Below are 17359 nucleotides of genomic sequence, written 5' to 3' on the forward strand. Positions count from 1 at the left end.
AAATGAGGATGTGGAGAGTGGCAGGGGGGACTTGTTTAGGCAGCGCACAGCTTGTTGTCAGGGGTGATGGTCAGACAGTCCTCCTGTGTGCTCAGTACTGCTCTCTGCTCGTCTCTACTTCCCCCTGCATGTGGACTCGCCGCGAGGACAGATGTTTAGAAAGATATAGTTTGACAACCTCAGAGCACTACTACGCCTATTGTTTGTCCTGTGTGCTTATTCTGTGGCATATTATTCAAGCAGCTCGCCAAAATGTGGTGCTGCATGAAGCCTAGTGGTTAGTGTTGGGCCAGTAAACAAAAGGTTGCAAGATCGAATCCCCAAGCTGACAAGGTAAAACTCTGTCGTTCTGCCTCTGAACAAGGCAGTTAACCTGCTCCTAGGCCGTCATTGTAAATAAGAATTTGTTCTTAATTGACTTCACTAGTTAAACAAAGTAGAGGTCGACCGATTAATCGAATGGCCAATTTCAATTTTCAAGTCAACAATTGGAAATAGGTATTTTTGGGTGCCGATTTGCTGATTTTTATTTTTTTATTTTTTTAGATACCTTTATTTAACTAGGCAAGTCAGTTAAGAACACATTCTTATTTTCAATGACGGCCCTGGAACGGTGGGTTAACTGCCTTGTTCAGGGGCAGAACAACAGATTTTCACCTTGTCAGCTCGGGGGATCCAATCTTGCAACCTTACAGTTAACTAGTCCAACGCAATAACGACCTGCCTCTCTCTCGTTGCACTCCACAAGGAGACTGCCTGTAACGCGAATCAGTAAGCCAAGGTAAGTTGCTAGCTAGCATTAAACTTATCTTATAAAAAACAATCAATCATAATCACTAGTTAACTACACATGGTTGATGATATTACTAGATATTATCTAGCGTGTTGTAACGGTTCTCGTGTTTTTTTGTGTTTTTTTTTCCACCTTTATTTAACCAGGTAGGCTAGTTGAGAACAAGTTCTCATTTGCAACTGCGACCTGGCCAAGATAAAGCATAGCAGTGTGAACAGACAACACAGAGTTACACATGGAGTAAACAATTAACAAGTCAATAACACAGTAGAAAAAAAGGGGAGTCTATACATTGTGTGCAAAAGGCATGAGGAGATAGGCGAATAATTACAATTTTGCAGATTAACACTGGAGTGATAAATGATCAGATGGTCATGTACAGGTAGAGATACTGGTGTGCAAAAGAGCAGAAAAGTAAATAAATAAAAACAGTGTGGGGATGAGGTAGGTGAAAATGGGTGGGCTATTTACCATTAGACTATGTACAGCTGCAGCGATCGGTTAGCTGCTCAGATAGCACATGTTTGAAGTTGGTGAGGGAGATAAAAGTCTCCAACTTCAGGGATTTTTGCAATTCGTTCTAGTCACAGGCAGCAGAGTACTGGAACGAAAGGCAGCCAAATGAGGTGTTGGCTTTAGGGATGATCAGTGAGATACACCTGCTGGAGCGCGTGCCATGGGTGTAGCCATCGTGACCAGTGAACTGAGATAAGGCGGAGCTTTACCTAGCATGGACTTGTAGATGACCTGGAGCCAGTGGGTCTGGCGACGAATATGTAGCGAGGGCCAGCCGACTAGAGCATACAAGTCGCAGTGGTGGGTGGTATATGGTGCTTTAGTGACAAAACGGATGGCACTGTGATAAAATGCATCCAGTTTGCTGAGTAGAGTGTTGGAAGCAATTTTGTAGATGACATCGCCGAAGTCGAAGATCGGTAGGATAGTCAGTTTTACGAGGGTAAGTTTGGCGGCGTGAGTGAAGGAGGCTTTGTTGCGAATAGAAAGCCGACTCTTGATTTGATTTTCGATTGGAGATGTTTGATATGAGTCTGGAAGGAGAGTTTACAGTCTAGCCAGACACCTAGGTACTTATAGATGTCCACATATTCAAGGTCGGAAACATCCAGGGTGGTGATGCACGTCGGGCATGCGGGTGCAGGCAGCGATCGGTTGAAAAGCATGCATTTGGTCTGTCGAAGGAGAAGCGGACCAAAATGCAGCGTGGTGGTTATTCATGGAGGGGCAGCTCGGGACTGAGGGGCAGCTCGGGACTGAGAGGAAGCTCAGGCAGGTAGTTGGATCCAGCAGATCCTGGCTGGCTGGCGGTTCTGGAAGGGTCTGGCGGGTCTGGCTGACTGGCGGATCTGGAAGGGTCTGGCGGATCTGGAAGGGTCTAGCGGATCTGGGAGGGTCTGGCTGACTGGCGGACCCTGGCTGACTGGCGGATCCTGGCTGACTGTCAGATCCTGGCTGACTGGCAGCTTCTTGCAGACTGGTATCTCTGGCGGCTTCTTGCAGACTGGCAGCTCTGGCGGCTTCTTGCAGACTGGCAGCTCTGGCGGCTTCTTGCAGACTGGCAGCTCTGGCGGCTTCTTGCAGACTGGCAGCTCTTTGCAGACTGGCAGCTCTTTGCAGACTGGCAGCTCTTTGCAGACTGGCAGCTCTTTGCAGACTGGCAGCTCTGGCTGCTCCATGCAGACTGGCAGCTCTGGCTGCTCCATGCAGACTGGCAGCTCTGGCTGCTCCATGCAGACTGGCTGCTCCATGCAGACTGGCAGCTCTGGCTGCGCTAAACAGGCGGGAGTCTCCAGCAGCGCAGGAGAGGAGGAAGGCTCGGGCAGGGCTGAACAGGCGAAAAACTCCGGCAGCGCAGGAGAGGAGGAAGGCTCCGGCAGCGCTGGAGAGGCGAGGCGCACCGTAGGCCTGATGCGTGGTGCTGGCACTGGTGGTACTGGGCCGAGGACACGCACAGGAAGCCTGGTGCGGGGAGCTGCCACCGGAGGGCTGGTGTGTGGAGGTGGCACAGGATGGGCTAGACCGTGAAGGCGTACTGGAGATCTTGAGAGCAGTGCTGGCACAGGACGTGCAAGGCTAGGGAGGTGCACAGGAGGCCTGGTGCGTGAGGCTGGCACCAACTTGACCAGCCGACTAACACGCACCTCAGGACGAGTATGGAGCGCTGACCCAGGTGCCATCAATTCCCCGACACGCTCCGTCGGGCGAATTCCATGCTTAAAGCACCAACACAGCAACTCCCTCATTTCTCTCTCCTCCAATTTCCCCATTAACTCCTTCAGTCTCTGCTTCGCTCACCTCCAACACCGGCTCTGGTTCTGGTCTCCTCCTTGGCTCCTCACGATAAACAGAGAGAGTTGGCTCAGGTCTGACTCCTGACTCTGCCACACTCTCCCTGAGCCCCCCCCCAATAAATTTTTGGGGCTGACTCTCGGGCTTCCATCCGCATTGCCGTGCTGCCGCCTCATACCGGCGTCTCTCTGCTTTCCCCGCCTCCAGTTCTTCTTTGAGGCGGCGATATTCTCCAGGCTGAGCCCAGGGTCCTTCTCCCTCCAATTCGTCCTCCCAGGTCCATTCCTCTCTTTGTTGCTCCTGCTGTTGCCTGTTACCACGCCGCTTGGTCCTGTTGTGGTGGGTGATTCTGTAACGGTTCTCGTCTGTCGAAGGAGAAGCGGACAAATGCAGCGTGGTGGTTATTCATGTTCTTTAATAAATGAACTAGACATGAAATAACGAACAAAACAAAAAACGAACGTGGTAACCTAGACATCTGGTGAACACAGAGACAGGAACAATCACCCACGAAATACTCAAAGAATATGGCTGCCTAAATATGGTTCCCAATCAGAGACAACGATAAACACCTGCCTCTGATTTGAGAACCACTCCAGACAGCCATAGACTATGCTAGATACCCCCACTAAGCCACACACCCAACACCTAACAACACCCCAAGACAAAACACACCACAATAAACCCATGTCACACCCCAGCCTGACCAAATAAATAAAGACAAACACAATATACAACGACCAGGGTGTGACACGTGTCCTGCGTTGCATATAATCTGACTGAGCATACAAGTATCTGACTGAGCGGCGGTAGGCAGAAACAGGCGCGTAAACATTCATTCAAACGGCACTTTCGTGCGTTTTGCCAGCAGCTCTTCGTTGTGCGTCAAGCATTGCGCTGTTTATGACTTCAAGCCTATCAACTCCCAAGATGAGGCTGGTGTAACTGAAGTGATATGGCTAGCTAGTTAGCGTGCGCTAATAGCGTTTCAAACGTCACTCGCTCTGAACCTTTGAGTGGTTGTTCCCCTTGCTCTGCATGGGTAACACTGCTTCGATGGTGGCTGTTGTCGTTGTGTTACTGGTTCGAGCCCAGGGAGGATCGAGGAGAGGGACGGAAGCTATACTGTTACCCTGGCAATACTAAAGTGCCTATAAGATGGTATAGAGGGGAATAGTCCTATAATTCCTATATTAACTGAAACCTAAAACTTATTACCTGGGAATATTGAAGACTCATGTTAAAAGGAACCACCAGCTTTCATATGTGATGTTCTGAGCAAGGAACTGAAATGTTAGCTTTCTTACATAGCACATATTGCATATTTTTCTTTCTTCTCCAACACTTTGTTTTTGCATTATTTAAACCAAATTGAACATGTTTCATTATTTACTTGAGGCTAAATTGATTTTATTGATGTATTATATTAAGTTAAAATAAGTGTTCCTTCAGTATTGTTGTAATTGTCATTATTACAAATAAAAGTTAATAAAAAAATCTGCCGATTAATCGGTATCAGCTTTTTTTGGTCCTCCAATAATCGGTATCGGTGTTGAAAAGTCATAATCGGTCGACCTCTAAAACAAAGGTTAAATAAGTAAAAGCATAGTGTAGGCTATGTTATTGACTCATAACCCCAAACAACACAGATCATCACCTCAACTAGCTGTCTGTTTCACAGCAGGCCCTTTAGAGAGGTGCTCCGTCTCATGTGAGCCATTTACTATGTTATTACCAGGCACTTAACTGCTGTACCTCATGTCATGTGAATAGTAAAGGGATCTTTGATCCCTGATAGGTCTAGAGAGGTGAGCTGTAAGCTGAGATAAAGAGGCATGACTGGGAACCACAGCCCTGACCCCGTTCCTAGGGCCTAAAGCCTGAACAGCTGGAGCTAGAGAGCTGTAGCAAGGCTCACAGGGCTGCTGCTCACAGCTTGGGGCCAAGGGGTGTCAGAGTCCCGCCTCAGGCTGGAGAAGGGCTGGTCTGATCTGGGCGAGGGCACTGCCTCACGCCTTGTCACCCATCATCTGCTCTAACGCCCTCAGAGGAGAAGCCAGCCACACCCAACGCGTGCGCACACACGACTCACCCTGGAAATGGAAAAATACTCTTTAATGGGTGCTTAACATTAGATCTCTGTGCTAATACTGTGTACGATCATATATGGGTTATTTACTGTACATTAACCTGTATACAAACCTCCGACTTTCATCCCTTCCCCCTCTCACTACTTCTCTCTCTGTCTGTTTTGGCCTGGAGGCTGGAATGTGTGCTATGCCAATATCTGTTTGCCTCATGGATCACCCTTCTATCCTTGACTTACAGTACAGTCAGTGCCTATAAACCGGTTTCGCGTTATGATTCATATCCTGGTTGCCCAAGCCCTTATACAGCAGCTTGAAGAGACACTGACTAAACAGACAGCATGCCTACCTATGCAGTACAGACAGACACAAAGTCACTATCTTGGAGTGTAGCCCTCTGTCCGTCCATATACTCAGCCACTAGACATGCTAGCTCTATAGTTTAAAATCTTTCATGTTGCCTGGACATCCTCCACACACTGCTGAAGCATGTCTTCAGAACCCCTTCCCTCCCTTTTACCATGGCTGGGACCTTGTTTCCCCCACCAGACCTCCACATATGGAGCATTTGTTTTCTGTTAGTGTTTTCATTCAGTCATTCTCTCTTTCCCTCTTTCCTTTATGGTGTTTCTCTCTCTCTGCTGCAGTCAGATGCTCTGGGTGCCAGCTGCCTGCCCCTATAGAAACATCTGTTCTGTAGCCATGCCCACATTGTTCCGTACCAACACAAACGGCCCCCTTCGTCCACTGTCCCTCATGTCTCGCTACACACAGCCACACACACCACACACTTGTTCACAACAGTCAGTCTTCTGATGAATTCACCCTCTTTCTTTCCTCCCCTTCTTTCTTCACCCACATCTCTTTTTTTTCTTCTTTTTAGTCTCTTCTCTCCCACTCTTGTGTCTCTGTATCTCACGTGGCTGCAGCTGGAATGAGGGCAGTGTTTGGTGTTTAGTATGCTGCCGGTGACTCTGTGTCTTTCCTGTCGCGTGGAAGAAAGAGGATGGGGCTTCCAGAGAGCCTCTTTTTGGGTAACGTGGGGGGTGACAGGAGGACTGTAAGAGGACTGTCTGTTTCCCAGGGACCCTCTTCTGGAATGTCAATGATAGAGTCCACCTTGCTCCTTTCTTACACTACCCTGACCCTCCCCAGCCTTCCATCTCAGCTAGCCTTCCCTATGGCTTCCCACGTCTACTTCCCATGGGAAGGCCAAAGACTGTTTTGTTCTATGAAAGGTCGGGGGGGGGGGGCAGGCAGGCAGGCAGGCAGGCAGGCAAACGGAGCTCATGCATTAGAAACACACTCCCAGTACAGTTGTATTGAGGCTGAGAGACCGGGGAAGCGCCCCTCTCGTACACCACTACAGTGCTAGTGATGGCATACTACATCAATAACCAAGGGGCCTAATGTTGCGTGAACCATGAAAAGTAATCATGTGCAGTGACTATCTAGCTATACCTCACTGAGTGTATTTAGATGTGCCATTGGGCTGTCAACCTGCTGAATGACTTGACCCCTGGCCTCTTGTGTCTGGATCCAGGCTGAAGCTTCTCCACCATGTCCAGTCCCCAAGCTCCTGTCACCGTAGTAGCCCCTGGATTTGAACAACAGTCCCTGTCTGTCTCCGTCAACCCCTCCCCCCACGTGTGCAGTGTGTCCGGCGTGACAGATCGCCACTTGTAGCCACCACTGTACTTGGCCCACACTGACCCATTCACGTCACATTAGCCCAGCCGCGACCACTTGCAGATGATGACAATAACGAAAAGAGCAGATTTGTGATGCCCATCCTCCTCACCCCGCCTCCCCCTAATTCTCTCAAGACCCGTCTCCCAACATTACTCACTTATTCAGTCCTCAGAGAAAGAGGGGCTGAGACTTCTATTACACTGGGTTGCTACGAAAGAGAGGAGGAGTGAGTGAGCATGAAAGGACACTCTTTGAATCTTTTCTTCCCCCTGGAGAAGGAAGGAAAGAAGGGTGGAAAAGTGGGGGATACTCATTGTCCTCTTTCATACAGAAAGTGAGTGAAATGGAGGAGTGAGCGAAGCAGGGCATGGGGAAGTAGCAGGGGGAGTTCTAGACAACGAGCAAAACTGTTGGAGCAGCTGGGTTACGCAAACAGACATTCACCTTTTGGGCTGTAGTATTCTCTGTTGGCAAGGTTGTCACTCAGAAGACAGAAGAAGTAAAGTCTTCCTCTTATCTATGTTTGATGGCACATGCGGCCAGGCTTCCTCTTCTGGGTTTTCCCATTATCATCATCCCATTCAACCCAAGCCAGACCCAAACCAAGCCAAGCCAGACCCACCCAACCAACCCAAGCCGGACCCAAGCCAGACCCAGCCAACCAACCCAAGCCAGCCCAAGCCAGACCCAGCCAACCAACCCAAGCCAGCCCAAGGCAGACCCAGCCAACCAACCCAAGCCAGCCCAAGCCAGACCCAGCCAACCAACCCAAGCCAGCCCAAGCCAGCATTGTGCTGTGACCTGAAGAGGACAGACCCAAGGCTCCTTGACTGTGAAGACAGTGATGCTTGGAGTGGGGGGGTTTACTGACTGTGGGAGAAAGGCGACAATAACAAATGGCTCTCCTTCTGCTCGACTGACCCTCTATCCTATTGTCTTCTTTTGGGGTCAAGATCCAGGACACCTGCTGAGCCTCAGAGAGCAGAGAGGCAGAGACAAAACAATCATCGTAATAATAGCCAGCCAGGGATTTAGTTATGAGAGATTTGTCAGGATTCATTTATGCAGAGTGGTTTTGAGCTTGTTGTTTTTTAGTCCCCATAAGTATATGGTGCATATGTGTGTTCAATCTGTGTGTGTGTGTGAGACCCACTTCACTCAATACACCTACAGGCATGAGAGAGTTGCTGGCCACTGTCGCTACACCAACTTCTGTGTCAAGTCCAGAGTTAGTAGAGGAATGAGAGGAACATACACTCATGGTGCTCACTCATTCCTGCACACACACCGTCCAGTTCACCCCACACAGAGTCTAGCACATTTGATCCTGCTTAAATCCTCTCAATCGCACAAAGATATAAGTAGTTTAATCGGGCTCTCACCATTCTTTTTCTTTCCCTGTGAGAGAGACACACGCAAACACACTCTAGTATGCACATCCACACACTCTCTTATCCTACTCTGACATCCTGTCCACCCAAATCTTATCCATGCAGTCCTTTATAAGCACGAGCAAGCACACAATCTCCCTCTCACGGCCTGACATGCAAAAACACGCTGCGTTACCATAGCGATGCTGCCCACATGATGGAAGATCTCGGCAACTGTTGGTAAGGCCCTGGCTGACTACAAAGCACGGAGCCTCACTCCCACATCACAAACACCAACGTCTGACTGCACAGACCAACTTGCTGCCCACTGACTCTAGTCAACATTTTAAACGCATTCAATGCCTGAGACTTAGTAAGGTTCATGGAACAGCCTCACTCATGTGTGATTCATAGGGTAGAGTAAGCCTAGCCGAACTCCCTACATTCACTCAGCCTAACCCCCCCCACACACACAGCATAGCCACACCAAATCTTTTATACACACACGACTTAGGCCTACTAAAGAAGAAAAAAACAGTCACATTTAACCCATTTCCTTAGTGTGTTGACCCCTGTGTGTGACCCATGTCTGTCAGGTCCTCTCCCACCTCCAACTAACTAGATGAGTCAACTCCCCTCAGACAGACAGAGAGTATGACAACACTTCACTCTGCTGTAATACTGGGAAGCCCAAGCACAATGATGCTGTCCGTGCTCACAACCTGACAGGTTAGACTGTTAGAAATGGTATGCAACTGACTTATCGAAATAATAACAAGGGTTGTTGTCAACAAAGAGGATTATTCAAAACCAGCATAGGCATTTGAGATACGTTTCTCTCTGTGGGTTATGTGTTAAATGGCACTATTATAGGGATGGTTCTGTATGGAGCAGTGGTGTTGATGCATGGCCTTGTTACATTAGATTAAGGGCTGGTTGGTTAGGATTTGGCTCTTTATGATGGAGCGTGAACAGTCAGCCAAGTCCTCTCGCTCCAGCTCTCAACACAGGCCACTTGGTGTTACAGCAAAGCTTAATAACATTGTGGATTAAATCCTCAATGTTAAAAAAATACTAAAAAATTTACCCTCAAACAATTAGGCTAAACAAAAGTCTGACTTTCTCTCCTGAATCAACTGTGAACTTAATCAAATCCCTCAAGGAAGCAGTCTAGAGTGTATTGTCTCTTGTCTACACACAATAAGCCTCTTGTATGAAGGGACGGAAATTAAATGTGCTTCCTTCGTTTTCTTTTTCTGTGTGAAGTGTCGTGACCCCAGTGGGTTGGGAAATGCACCATGTTTATACGCGCTATGAGCTGGACAGTCATGTCTGGTAAGTCTCCATCTACCCAAACTGTCTGTATGCACCTCTTTATGTCCGTGGGTACGTATTGTGCCTGTCTATATGTGGTCTGGTGGTCTGTCTGCATGTGTGTGTGTAAATGTACATGTGCATGCGGTCAACAATTATTACAAGTATTGTCAACCTCTGTCATCAGCACGATAATGTCTGTGTGTGTGGCTTTACCCAGTGTGGTGTGAGTGATCTGCTATTCTGGTAGATATTCTATGCATGCTTGTTTTGTCTTATTTCCCTGAATGTCTCCATGGGGAACATGTCTCTCTGTGGCACTGTTTTCCCACTGTTCTGTAGCAATGTTCATTATGGCACATTGTTATGGACCTAACACTACCCAGCAATGGATGACATTGTACCAGTGTTGGGGAAGCTCCTCTGTTAATATTGATTACCAAGCTACCAATTACTTCACACTGGAAGAAGTTAAACTACACCAAGTTCATTTGAAAAACTAGTTCACTAGAGCCAAACTACTTCTAGATACTTTCTATCTAAATCTGAAATGTCATATACTACAAATTGTTAAAACAGATCACTCTGCAGTAAGATAACAGAATGTGTATATTAAACACAAAAACGGTGTTTCAAATGAGAATTCGGGGAAGGGCTGAAAGGGAATTCTTGTTTACTTCAGCCATATCATCTTTTCTATTTGCGAGAACAGTAGTGTGTAGTTCCAGTAGTTAGCTACAACGCTACATGGCAAAGAAAGTAATTAACTAAGTACTAAAACACTACCAAGATTGGAATTTAGTTCAACTACCACCAACTTCAAAATGTAGTTAAGTTACTTGTTGAACTACATGTAGTTCACTACTCCCCAACACTGCTTGGTACTGGGTAGATGCTGGGTAGAGCTGGTGCTGAACAACTGCAGCCGCTCTTCCCAAACAGGCTTTGAATTCCATTTTTCCCGGTCCCTAAAGAGAGGCTGGAATACCAGGCATGCATTACATGGACTGTTGTTGGATCAGGGCACAAACATTCAAACTATGTGGGTGAGATCTGATGACAGCGTCCTTACTGAGAGAACCAGGGCTTATCATTTAAAGATGTCTAAACTGAGAGGGGGTTTATATAGCATGCTGGATCTTCTAGACTCAACAGAACACGGTTTCTAGGTCAGCCTACTATACAGTTCTTCTCTGTACCACCAAGACTCCCTCCTCTTGGCCTCGTCAAAGCATTAAACGTGACACCTTTTTATAGCCCCCTTATGATGTTTTGCTATGATGTGGAGGTTGTGTTGCCCTGAATAACTGCCAGTTGTTGCTGGATAGATTAGGAAGGTAACCAAGCGTTTATATAAAGCGACCAACCGCCCGTCAGTCCGTCTCCTGCCCCTCTCACAGAACAGCTGAGAAGCCTGAGCTCTGGCAATTGCCCAGGGTTCAGATCGCTGTGTGTGTGTGTGTGTGTTCACACTGTGAAATGTTCAACATTCAAGTATGTGTCTGTGCACACGCGCGCAGACATAACCGCTAGGTCCACTTACCTGTCCTTCTGAGCAGAATGCACTGAGAGGGGACAGGGGTGATGGCTGGGCGGAAGTAACCATGGGAGACCGATGGTGACAGACGGATAGATAGAGGAGATGCATAGCACTGGCGATAGACTACACCATCATCTAAAAAGAACCCCCGCTTCCCCCGTTGGGAAGGGTCCCTCAATATGTTCAAGAAGAGGAGGATGCGGAAGGTAGAGAACAGGAGAAGTGGAGAGAAAGAGGGATGCTGTGGAATCAATGAGGGTGTGAGTGACTGCAGGGGTTATTACCCTGCCTGAATACCATTAGGTTTCTCATGTCTTTGGTTTTGGTCCCAAGAAGACCTGTCTGCGTTGTTGCTGTACAACAATACCTACTAGAGCCTAGTCTCTTAGGATTAACGGCTGGTATTGTCCCTGACTGTTGTGTGTGGATACTGCCCTGTTCTGACCGCCTGCCTGTGTCTCTAACCGTCGAGCTAACTGTTGTTTGGGAGCGGTGGCTTCCATGGCAGATCCAGTTTCAGGTAACTGTTGTTCCATACTGGCTGCCCGTGAAACTCTAGCCTGGTGTAGAGTGAAGAGGGGTGTGAGTTGCTAGAAGAGCAACGACATGACGTGGTCCTCTACGTGGTCCGCTAATAACCTTTAGCATCCATATAATGTACCAGTCGGGTGGTGAACTAAGGTTTTACAATGTTGGAGATGGAATGAATGCATGTTGCAGACAGTCAGTGCAGACTGGATACAGGCCAGGGTTCTTGTCTATAAATACCTCATCCCCTGCTTTGTAATGATGGACTCTCAGCTCGTTGAGTTTCTCTGCTGTTGCCACGTTGTCAGCCTCGACTCAGTCCCTCTAAGGGGCCGGCTGTACTGAGGGCTGAAAAGACACATCTTGGTGTGTGATACACTCAATGCTGGAGTGATGCAGCTCTGATGTATTCTGATGAAGCCTAGCTGTGTCCAGTTTAGCCCCAGTGCTTTCAGCCTCTAAGGGCCCCACTGAGCGTGTACACACACACACACACACACACACACACACATACCAGGTGGAGGCAGGGCTGTCCAGGCGTACTGTTAACAGTCAATTTACCACAGCAAGCCTATGCCAGCTGCTCGCTCGTCCACTCTCCCACTCACTCACCCAGGAACGGTGAGGGTGTCAGTTGTCCCTAAGCGATTGACCAGGACCAGTTTGTGTGGGTAAGGTCAGTCCCAGGAGTAATAGTACGGATCCTAGGCCAATACTCTGAGGAGTAATGTTTTTCCCTGGATCTGCAGTACTCTATCCAGCTCTGCTGAGGAATAACCTGTGAACAGATGCGCTGTCCCCAATCACAACTGATTCACAACTGGGAAGGTTTTAAAAGCTCAGGTCTTTTCATTGCTGTATCCTTTAAAGGTGTTTCAGGAGCCCATGACAGGCCAAGTGGTGGAGAATCTGATCTTCAACCTGGCTTGCACCCTTCCAAACTGTATCCAGCCTTTTATTGTCACTGCTGTTGGCATGTGAGAGTGAGACATTGTAAGACAGGCCAACTCTCTGAGAAAGCAGTAGATTCTCCCACACTTGTTCAGGTGGGGTTTTGATATTTGATCCCATTGAGTATTTTAAGGAGAATCGGGAATCACTCATCCACATACTTTTAGCCAAATTCCCATCCCATCCTCCCCCCATCTGGGCAAAACCATTTCTCACCGTCTTTCTTGTGAATGGAGATGGTTGTCACCAATTCATCTCATGGAGGTGACAACCCAGTGTATATTACAACCCTTAGTCTATTTGGGACATATTTTCCTGACAACAGACAAATGACCTCAGTTAGCCTCTACCAAAGCTGTGTGTGTGTGTGTGTGTGTGTGTGTGTGTGTGTGTGTGTGTGTGTGTGTGTGTGTGTGTGTGTGTGTGTGTGTACGCGCACACAGTGAGTGATTGATGTTCATTCCCTCTGGTGGTTGACAGCTCATCTGTGCTGCTACCTGTTTGTGTGGGTGTGTTGGTTTGCATTCATCAGCTGGATAATATGGAAAGGAGGTGAATATTGACATTGCGGGAGAGAGGTAAGAATGAAAAGAGGGACATATTTGTCTTTCGTTCATTTGTGATGATGACGATTACATGGCTGTATGCTGGTTTAGAGATGAGTGAAGGTAGACCTAAAGCCAGAGGGAGAGGAGGGGTGTGTGTCTGGCTTGCCGTAGGGCCTGTGAAGGTGTGAAGCGTGTGATGGTTAGAGCTGTGTTTCCACCTGCTGTTGAGTCAATGCGCATTCAGCTCCGCTGTGCTCTCACACTGTGACTGCATCATCATGCAGATCCTGACGGGAAGGACTGGATATGCTCAGGGGGACAGGGATTTACTAACTAACAGCTTATATATGCTAAACAATGTGAAGTAGAATCAGACACAGCTACCACTACTACAGTTTACTCTGTCCTCTGCAGTGGTGTTAGTTGTGCTGTGTTTGTGTAAGTATCTTCTGCATGTTATGTACTGTAGTCAGGAGTGGCATCGTGGGGCTGAGGAAGTTGCTTTGACAGAGTCAAATTACAGTCAAGAAGGAAGAGCCATGCTGTATACAGATTTTGTAGATGGTGTAGCCTATAAACCATACTTAGTTACTACAGTCAATCTAGATATATCTGATGTCTTCTTGAGATTCGTGTCCTCCCTATCTCCCTTTGACCACCACCCCTGGAGACAGACAGACACCATGTAACATGGCCTGTTGACTGTCGTGTTTTACTAACTATGTGTCTTTTTCCTCTTTCCAAATCTACCTCCCAAAGGCTTGGAGCACCGATAATCTGGACACTTCCGGGGAGCCCACTACCCGCTCCGTGGGCACCACTGCCAACTTGAAGGGGAAGATGAGCAAGAGGTGAGACTGTCACTAAGACTGGCACACTGCCCTCCGGGTCTTAATCGTTTCACTGAGGGTGGATTGGAACAGTTAAAGATCATTTTAAACTGCTGACCTGCACAAGGGAAATGTGACTGCAGTGTAGTTACAGGACGCAGAAGTGGTGTGAAATGTAAAACCTGAGGCACCGATGGAACTTTGGTGCCAGACAAGGGATGCCAAGCATAGACTGAGAGGAAGGGTGTATATTATATATATATTGTATTATTTCAGGTCCGCTATACTTTGTAGCTGTGCTCTGTGATGAATGCCCTTGTATGGACATCCCTGTCAGGTCTTAAACCACTTCTGTAGAGACACGGGACAGAGAGAAGTTTAAACGCATACAGAGAACCTCGGAACTCCCCTTACGGCCCACGCAGTGCTGTGAAACAGGAACGTCCCCAGTTTCATTTCCCCCTGGCTGCTGTGAGGTTATGTGGTAGTTGACAGTGGGAGGTTGATGGTAATGTGAAGCTTAGAGGAGTGAGGGATGTCACTGATCAAGTTTGGCCCTGGTCACCGTATTGCCACTAATTAACCGCAGGTTAGCATAAAACCTAACCTTAACCACACCGCTAAACCTAATGTCTAACCCTAACCTTAAATTTAAGACCAAAAACAATTTTTTTTCCCCATACATTTTTACAATATAGCCAATTTTGACTTTGCAGCTGGCCCATCTAGCAGAAATCACTCATATCTGCCTGCAGGACAAGATTCATGACAATAAACGTTGAGCTGCAAAAATCACCATGCCATGGAACTGCCGCAGTCAGTGTGTGCATTTAGGAGTAGGGACATGCAAAGCAGTCTGCTCAGGGTGGTTTCTGTTCATACGAGAACCACGGTCACTGTCAAGCTCCCATAGCTACAGTTTGTCTCATAGCTACAGTTTTGTTTGTCCTGGCTACAGTTTGTCCCATAGCTACAGTTTTGTTTGTCCTGGCTACAGTTTGTCCCATTGCTACAGGTTTGTTTGTCCTGGCTACAGTTTGTCCCATAGCTACAGTTTAGTTTGTCCTGGCTACAGTTTGTCCCATAGCTACAGTTTTGTTTGTCCTGGCTGCAGTTTGTCCCATAGCTACAGTTTTGTTTGTCCTGGCTGCAGTTTGTCCCATAGTTACAGTTTTTTGTTTGTCCTGGAGCTTCTTCTAACCTAAGTGTAGGTCTACTAATTCACCCAAACATAGACAGACAGCCCAGTAGACTGGGCTTCTACTGCTGCACTAACGTTAGAACAGTGTTGGTCTGCTGCTGTTCAAGACAAATACATTCTCTGTATTGTGACTCTCACACTGTGACTGTATAATGCTGTTATTTAATCTAATCTGACTGCTGTGTGTGTTTCTATCTCAGGCTGTCTGTTGTGAAAGGTCACTTCCCTAAGCTCGTTGACTGTGCCCACTTCCACTATGACAATGTGGAGTTTGGCTCCATCGAGGTAGGTTTTGACACAAGACTGTGCGTGCGGGCTAAAATGCCCATTTTAGAAATGGAAACTACAAAAATGTCCGGCTGACTGTAAATGAAGTGTGTTTTAGCCATGTCTATTACTAACGTCATAGGTGCTCATGGATGTTCCAGTGGCCTGCATTATAATCCCAGCCTCATGTTGTAATGTTGCTGTAGTGACGACAACCCCAGCCTCATGTTGTAATGTTACTGTAGTGGCGACAACCCCAGCCTCATGCTGTAATGTTACTGTCGTGACGACAACCCCAGCCTCATGTTGTAATGTTACTTTCGTGACGACAACCCCAGCCTCATGCTGTAATGTTGCTGTAGTGACGACAACCCCAGCCTCATGCTGTAATGTTGCTGTAGTGGCACAACCCCAGCCTCATGTTGTAATGTTGCTGTAGTGACGACAACCCCAGCCTCATGCCGTAATGTTACTGTCGTGACGACAACCCCAGCCTCATGCTGTAATGTTACTGTCGTGACGACAACCCCAGCCTCATGCTGTAATGTTGCTGTAGTGACGACAACCCCAGCCTCATGTTGTAATGTTGCTGTAGTGACGACAACCCCAGCCTCATGCTGTAATGTTACTGTCGTGACGACAACCCCAGCCTCATGCTGTAATGTTACTGTTGTGACGACAACCCCAGCCTCATGTTGTAATGTTACTTTCGTGACGACAACCCCAGCCTCATGCTGTAATGTTACGGTAGTGGCGACAACCCCAGCCTCATGTTGTAATGTTACTTTCGTGACGACAACCCCAGCCTCATGCTGTAATGTTACTGTAGTGACGACAACCCCAGCCTCATGCTGTAATGTTACTGTAGTGGCAACAACCCCAGCCTCATGCTGTAATGTTACTGTAGTGGCAACAACCCCAGCCTCATGCCTGTAATGTTACTGTCGTGACGACAACCCCAGCCTCATGCTGTAATGTTACTGTAGTGACGACAACCCCAGCCTCATGCTGTAATGTTACTGTAGTGATGACAACCCCAGCCTCATGTTGTAATGTTACTGTAGTGGCAACAACCCCAGCCTCATGCTGTAATGTTACTGTAGTGGCAACAACCCCAGCCTCATGCTGTAATGTTACTGTCGTGACAACAACCCCAGCCTCATGCTGTAATGTTACTGTCGTGACGACAACCCCAGCCTCATGCCTGTAGTGTTGCTGTCGTGACGACAACCCCAGCCTCATGCTGTAATGTTACTGTCGTGACGACAACCCCAGCCTCATGCCTGTAGTGTTACTGTCGTGACGACAACCCCAGCCTCATGCTGTAATGTTACGGTAGTGGCAACAACCCCAGCCTTATGCTGTAATGTTACTGTCATGACGACAACCCCAGCCTCATGCTGTAATGACGACAACCCCAGCCTCATGCTGTAATGTTACTGTCGTGACGACAACCCCAGCCTCATGCTGTAATGTTGCTGTAGTGGCAACAACCCCAGCCTCATGCCTGTAATGTTACTGTCGTGGCGACAACCCCAGCCTCATGCTGTAATGTTACTGTCGTGACGACAAACCCCAGCCTCATGCTGTAATGTTACTGTCGTGACGACAACCCCAGCCTCATGCTGTAATGTTACGGTAGTGGCGACAACCCCAGCCTCATGCTGTAATGTTACTGTAGTGGCAACAACCCCAGCCTCATGCTGTAATGTTACTGTCGTGACGACAACCCCAGCCTCATGCCTGTAGTGTTACTGTCGTGACGACAACCCCAGCCTTATGCTGTAATGTTACTGTCGTGACGACAACCCCAGCCTCATGCTGTAATGTTACTGTCATGACGACCAGCCCAGCCTCATGCTGTAATGTTACTGTCATGACGACCAGCCCAGCCTCATGCTGTAATGTTACTGTCGCGACGACAACCCCAG

The 17359-nt window shown here is 47.8% G+C and overlaps 1 protein-coding gene across 1 annotated transcript in view; it reads left to right on the plus strand.

The window, feature by feature from the left end:
- Window positions 1-17359, plus strand: part of LOC135522047 (rho GTPase-activating protein 33-like) — a 48545-nt gene that overhangs the window by 3885 nt on the left and 27301 nt on the right. Inside the window, 2 exon segments of the mRNA XM_064947953.1 lie at window positions 13890-13981; window positions 15362-15446. Coding sequence (XP_064804025.1) covers window positions 13890-13981; window positions 15362-15446 — 177 coding nt within the window.

Source organism: Oncorhynchus masou, chromosome 30, assembly GCF_036934945.1.
Source record: "Oncorhynchus masou masou isolate Uvic2021 chromosome 30, UVic_Omas_1.1, whole genome shotgun sequence".
Taxonomy (NCBI): Eukaryota; Metazoa; Chordata; class Actinopteri; order Salmoniformes; family Salmonidae; genus Oncorhynchus; species Oncorhynchus masou.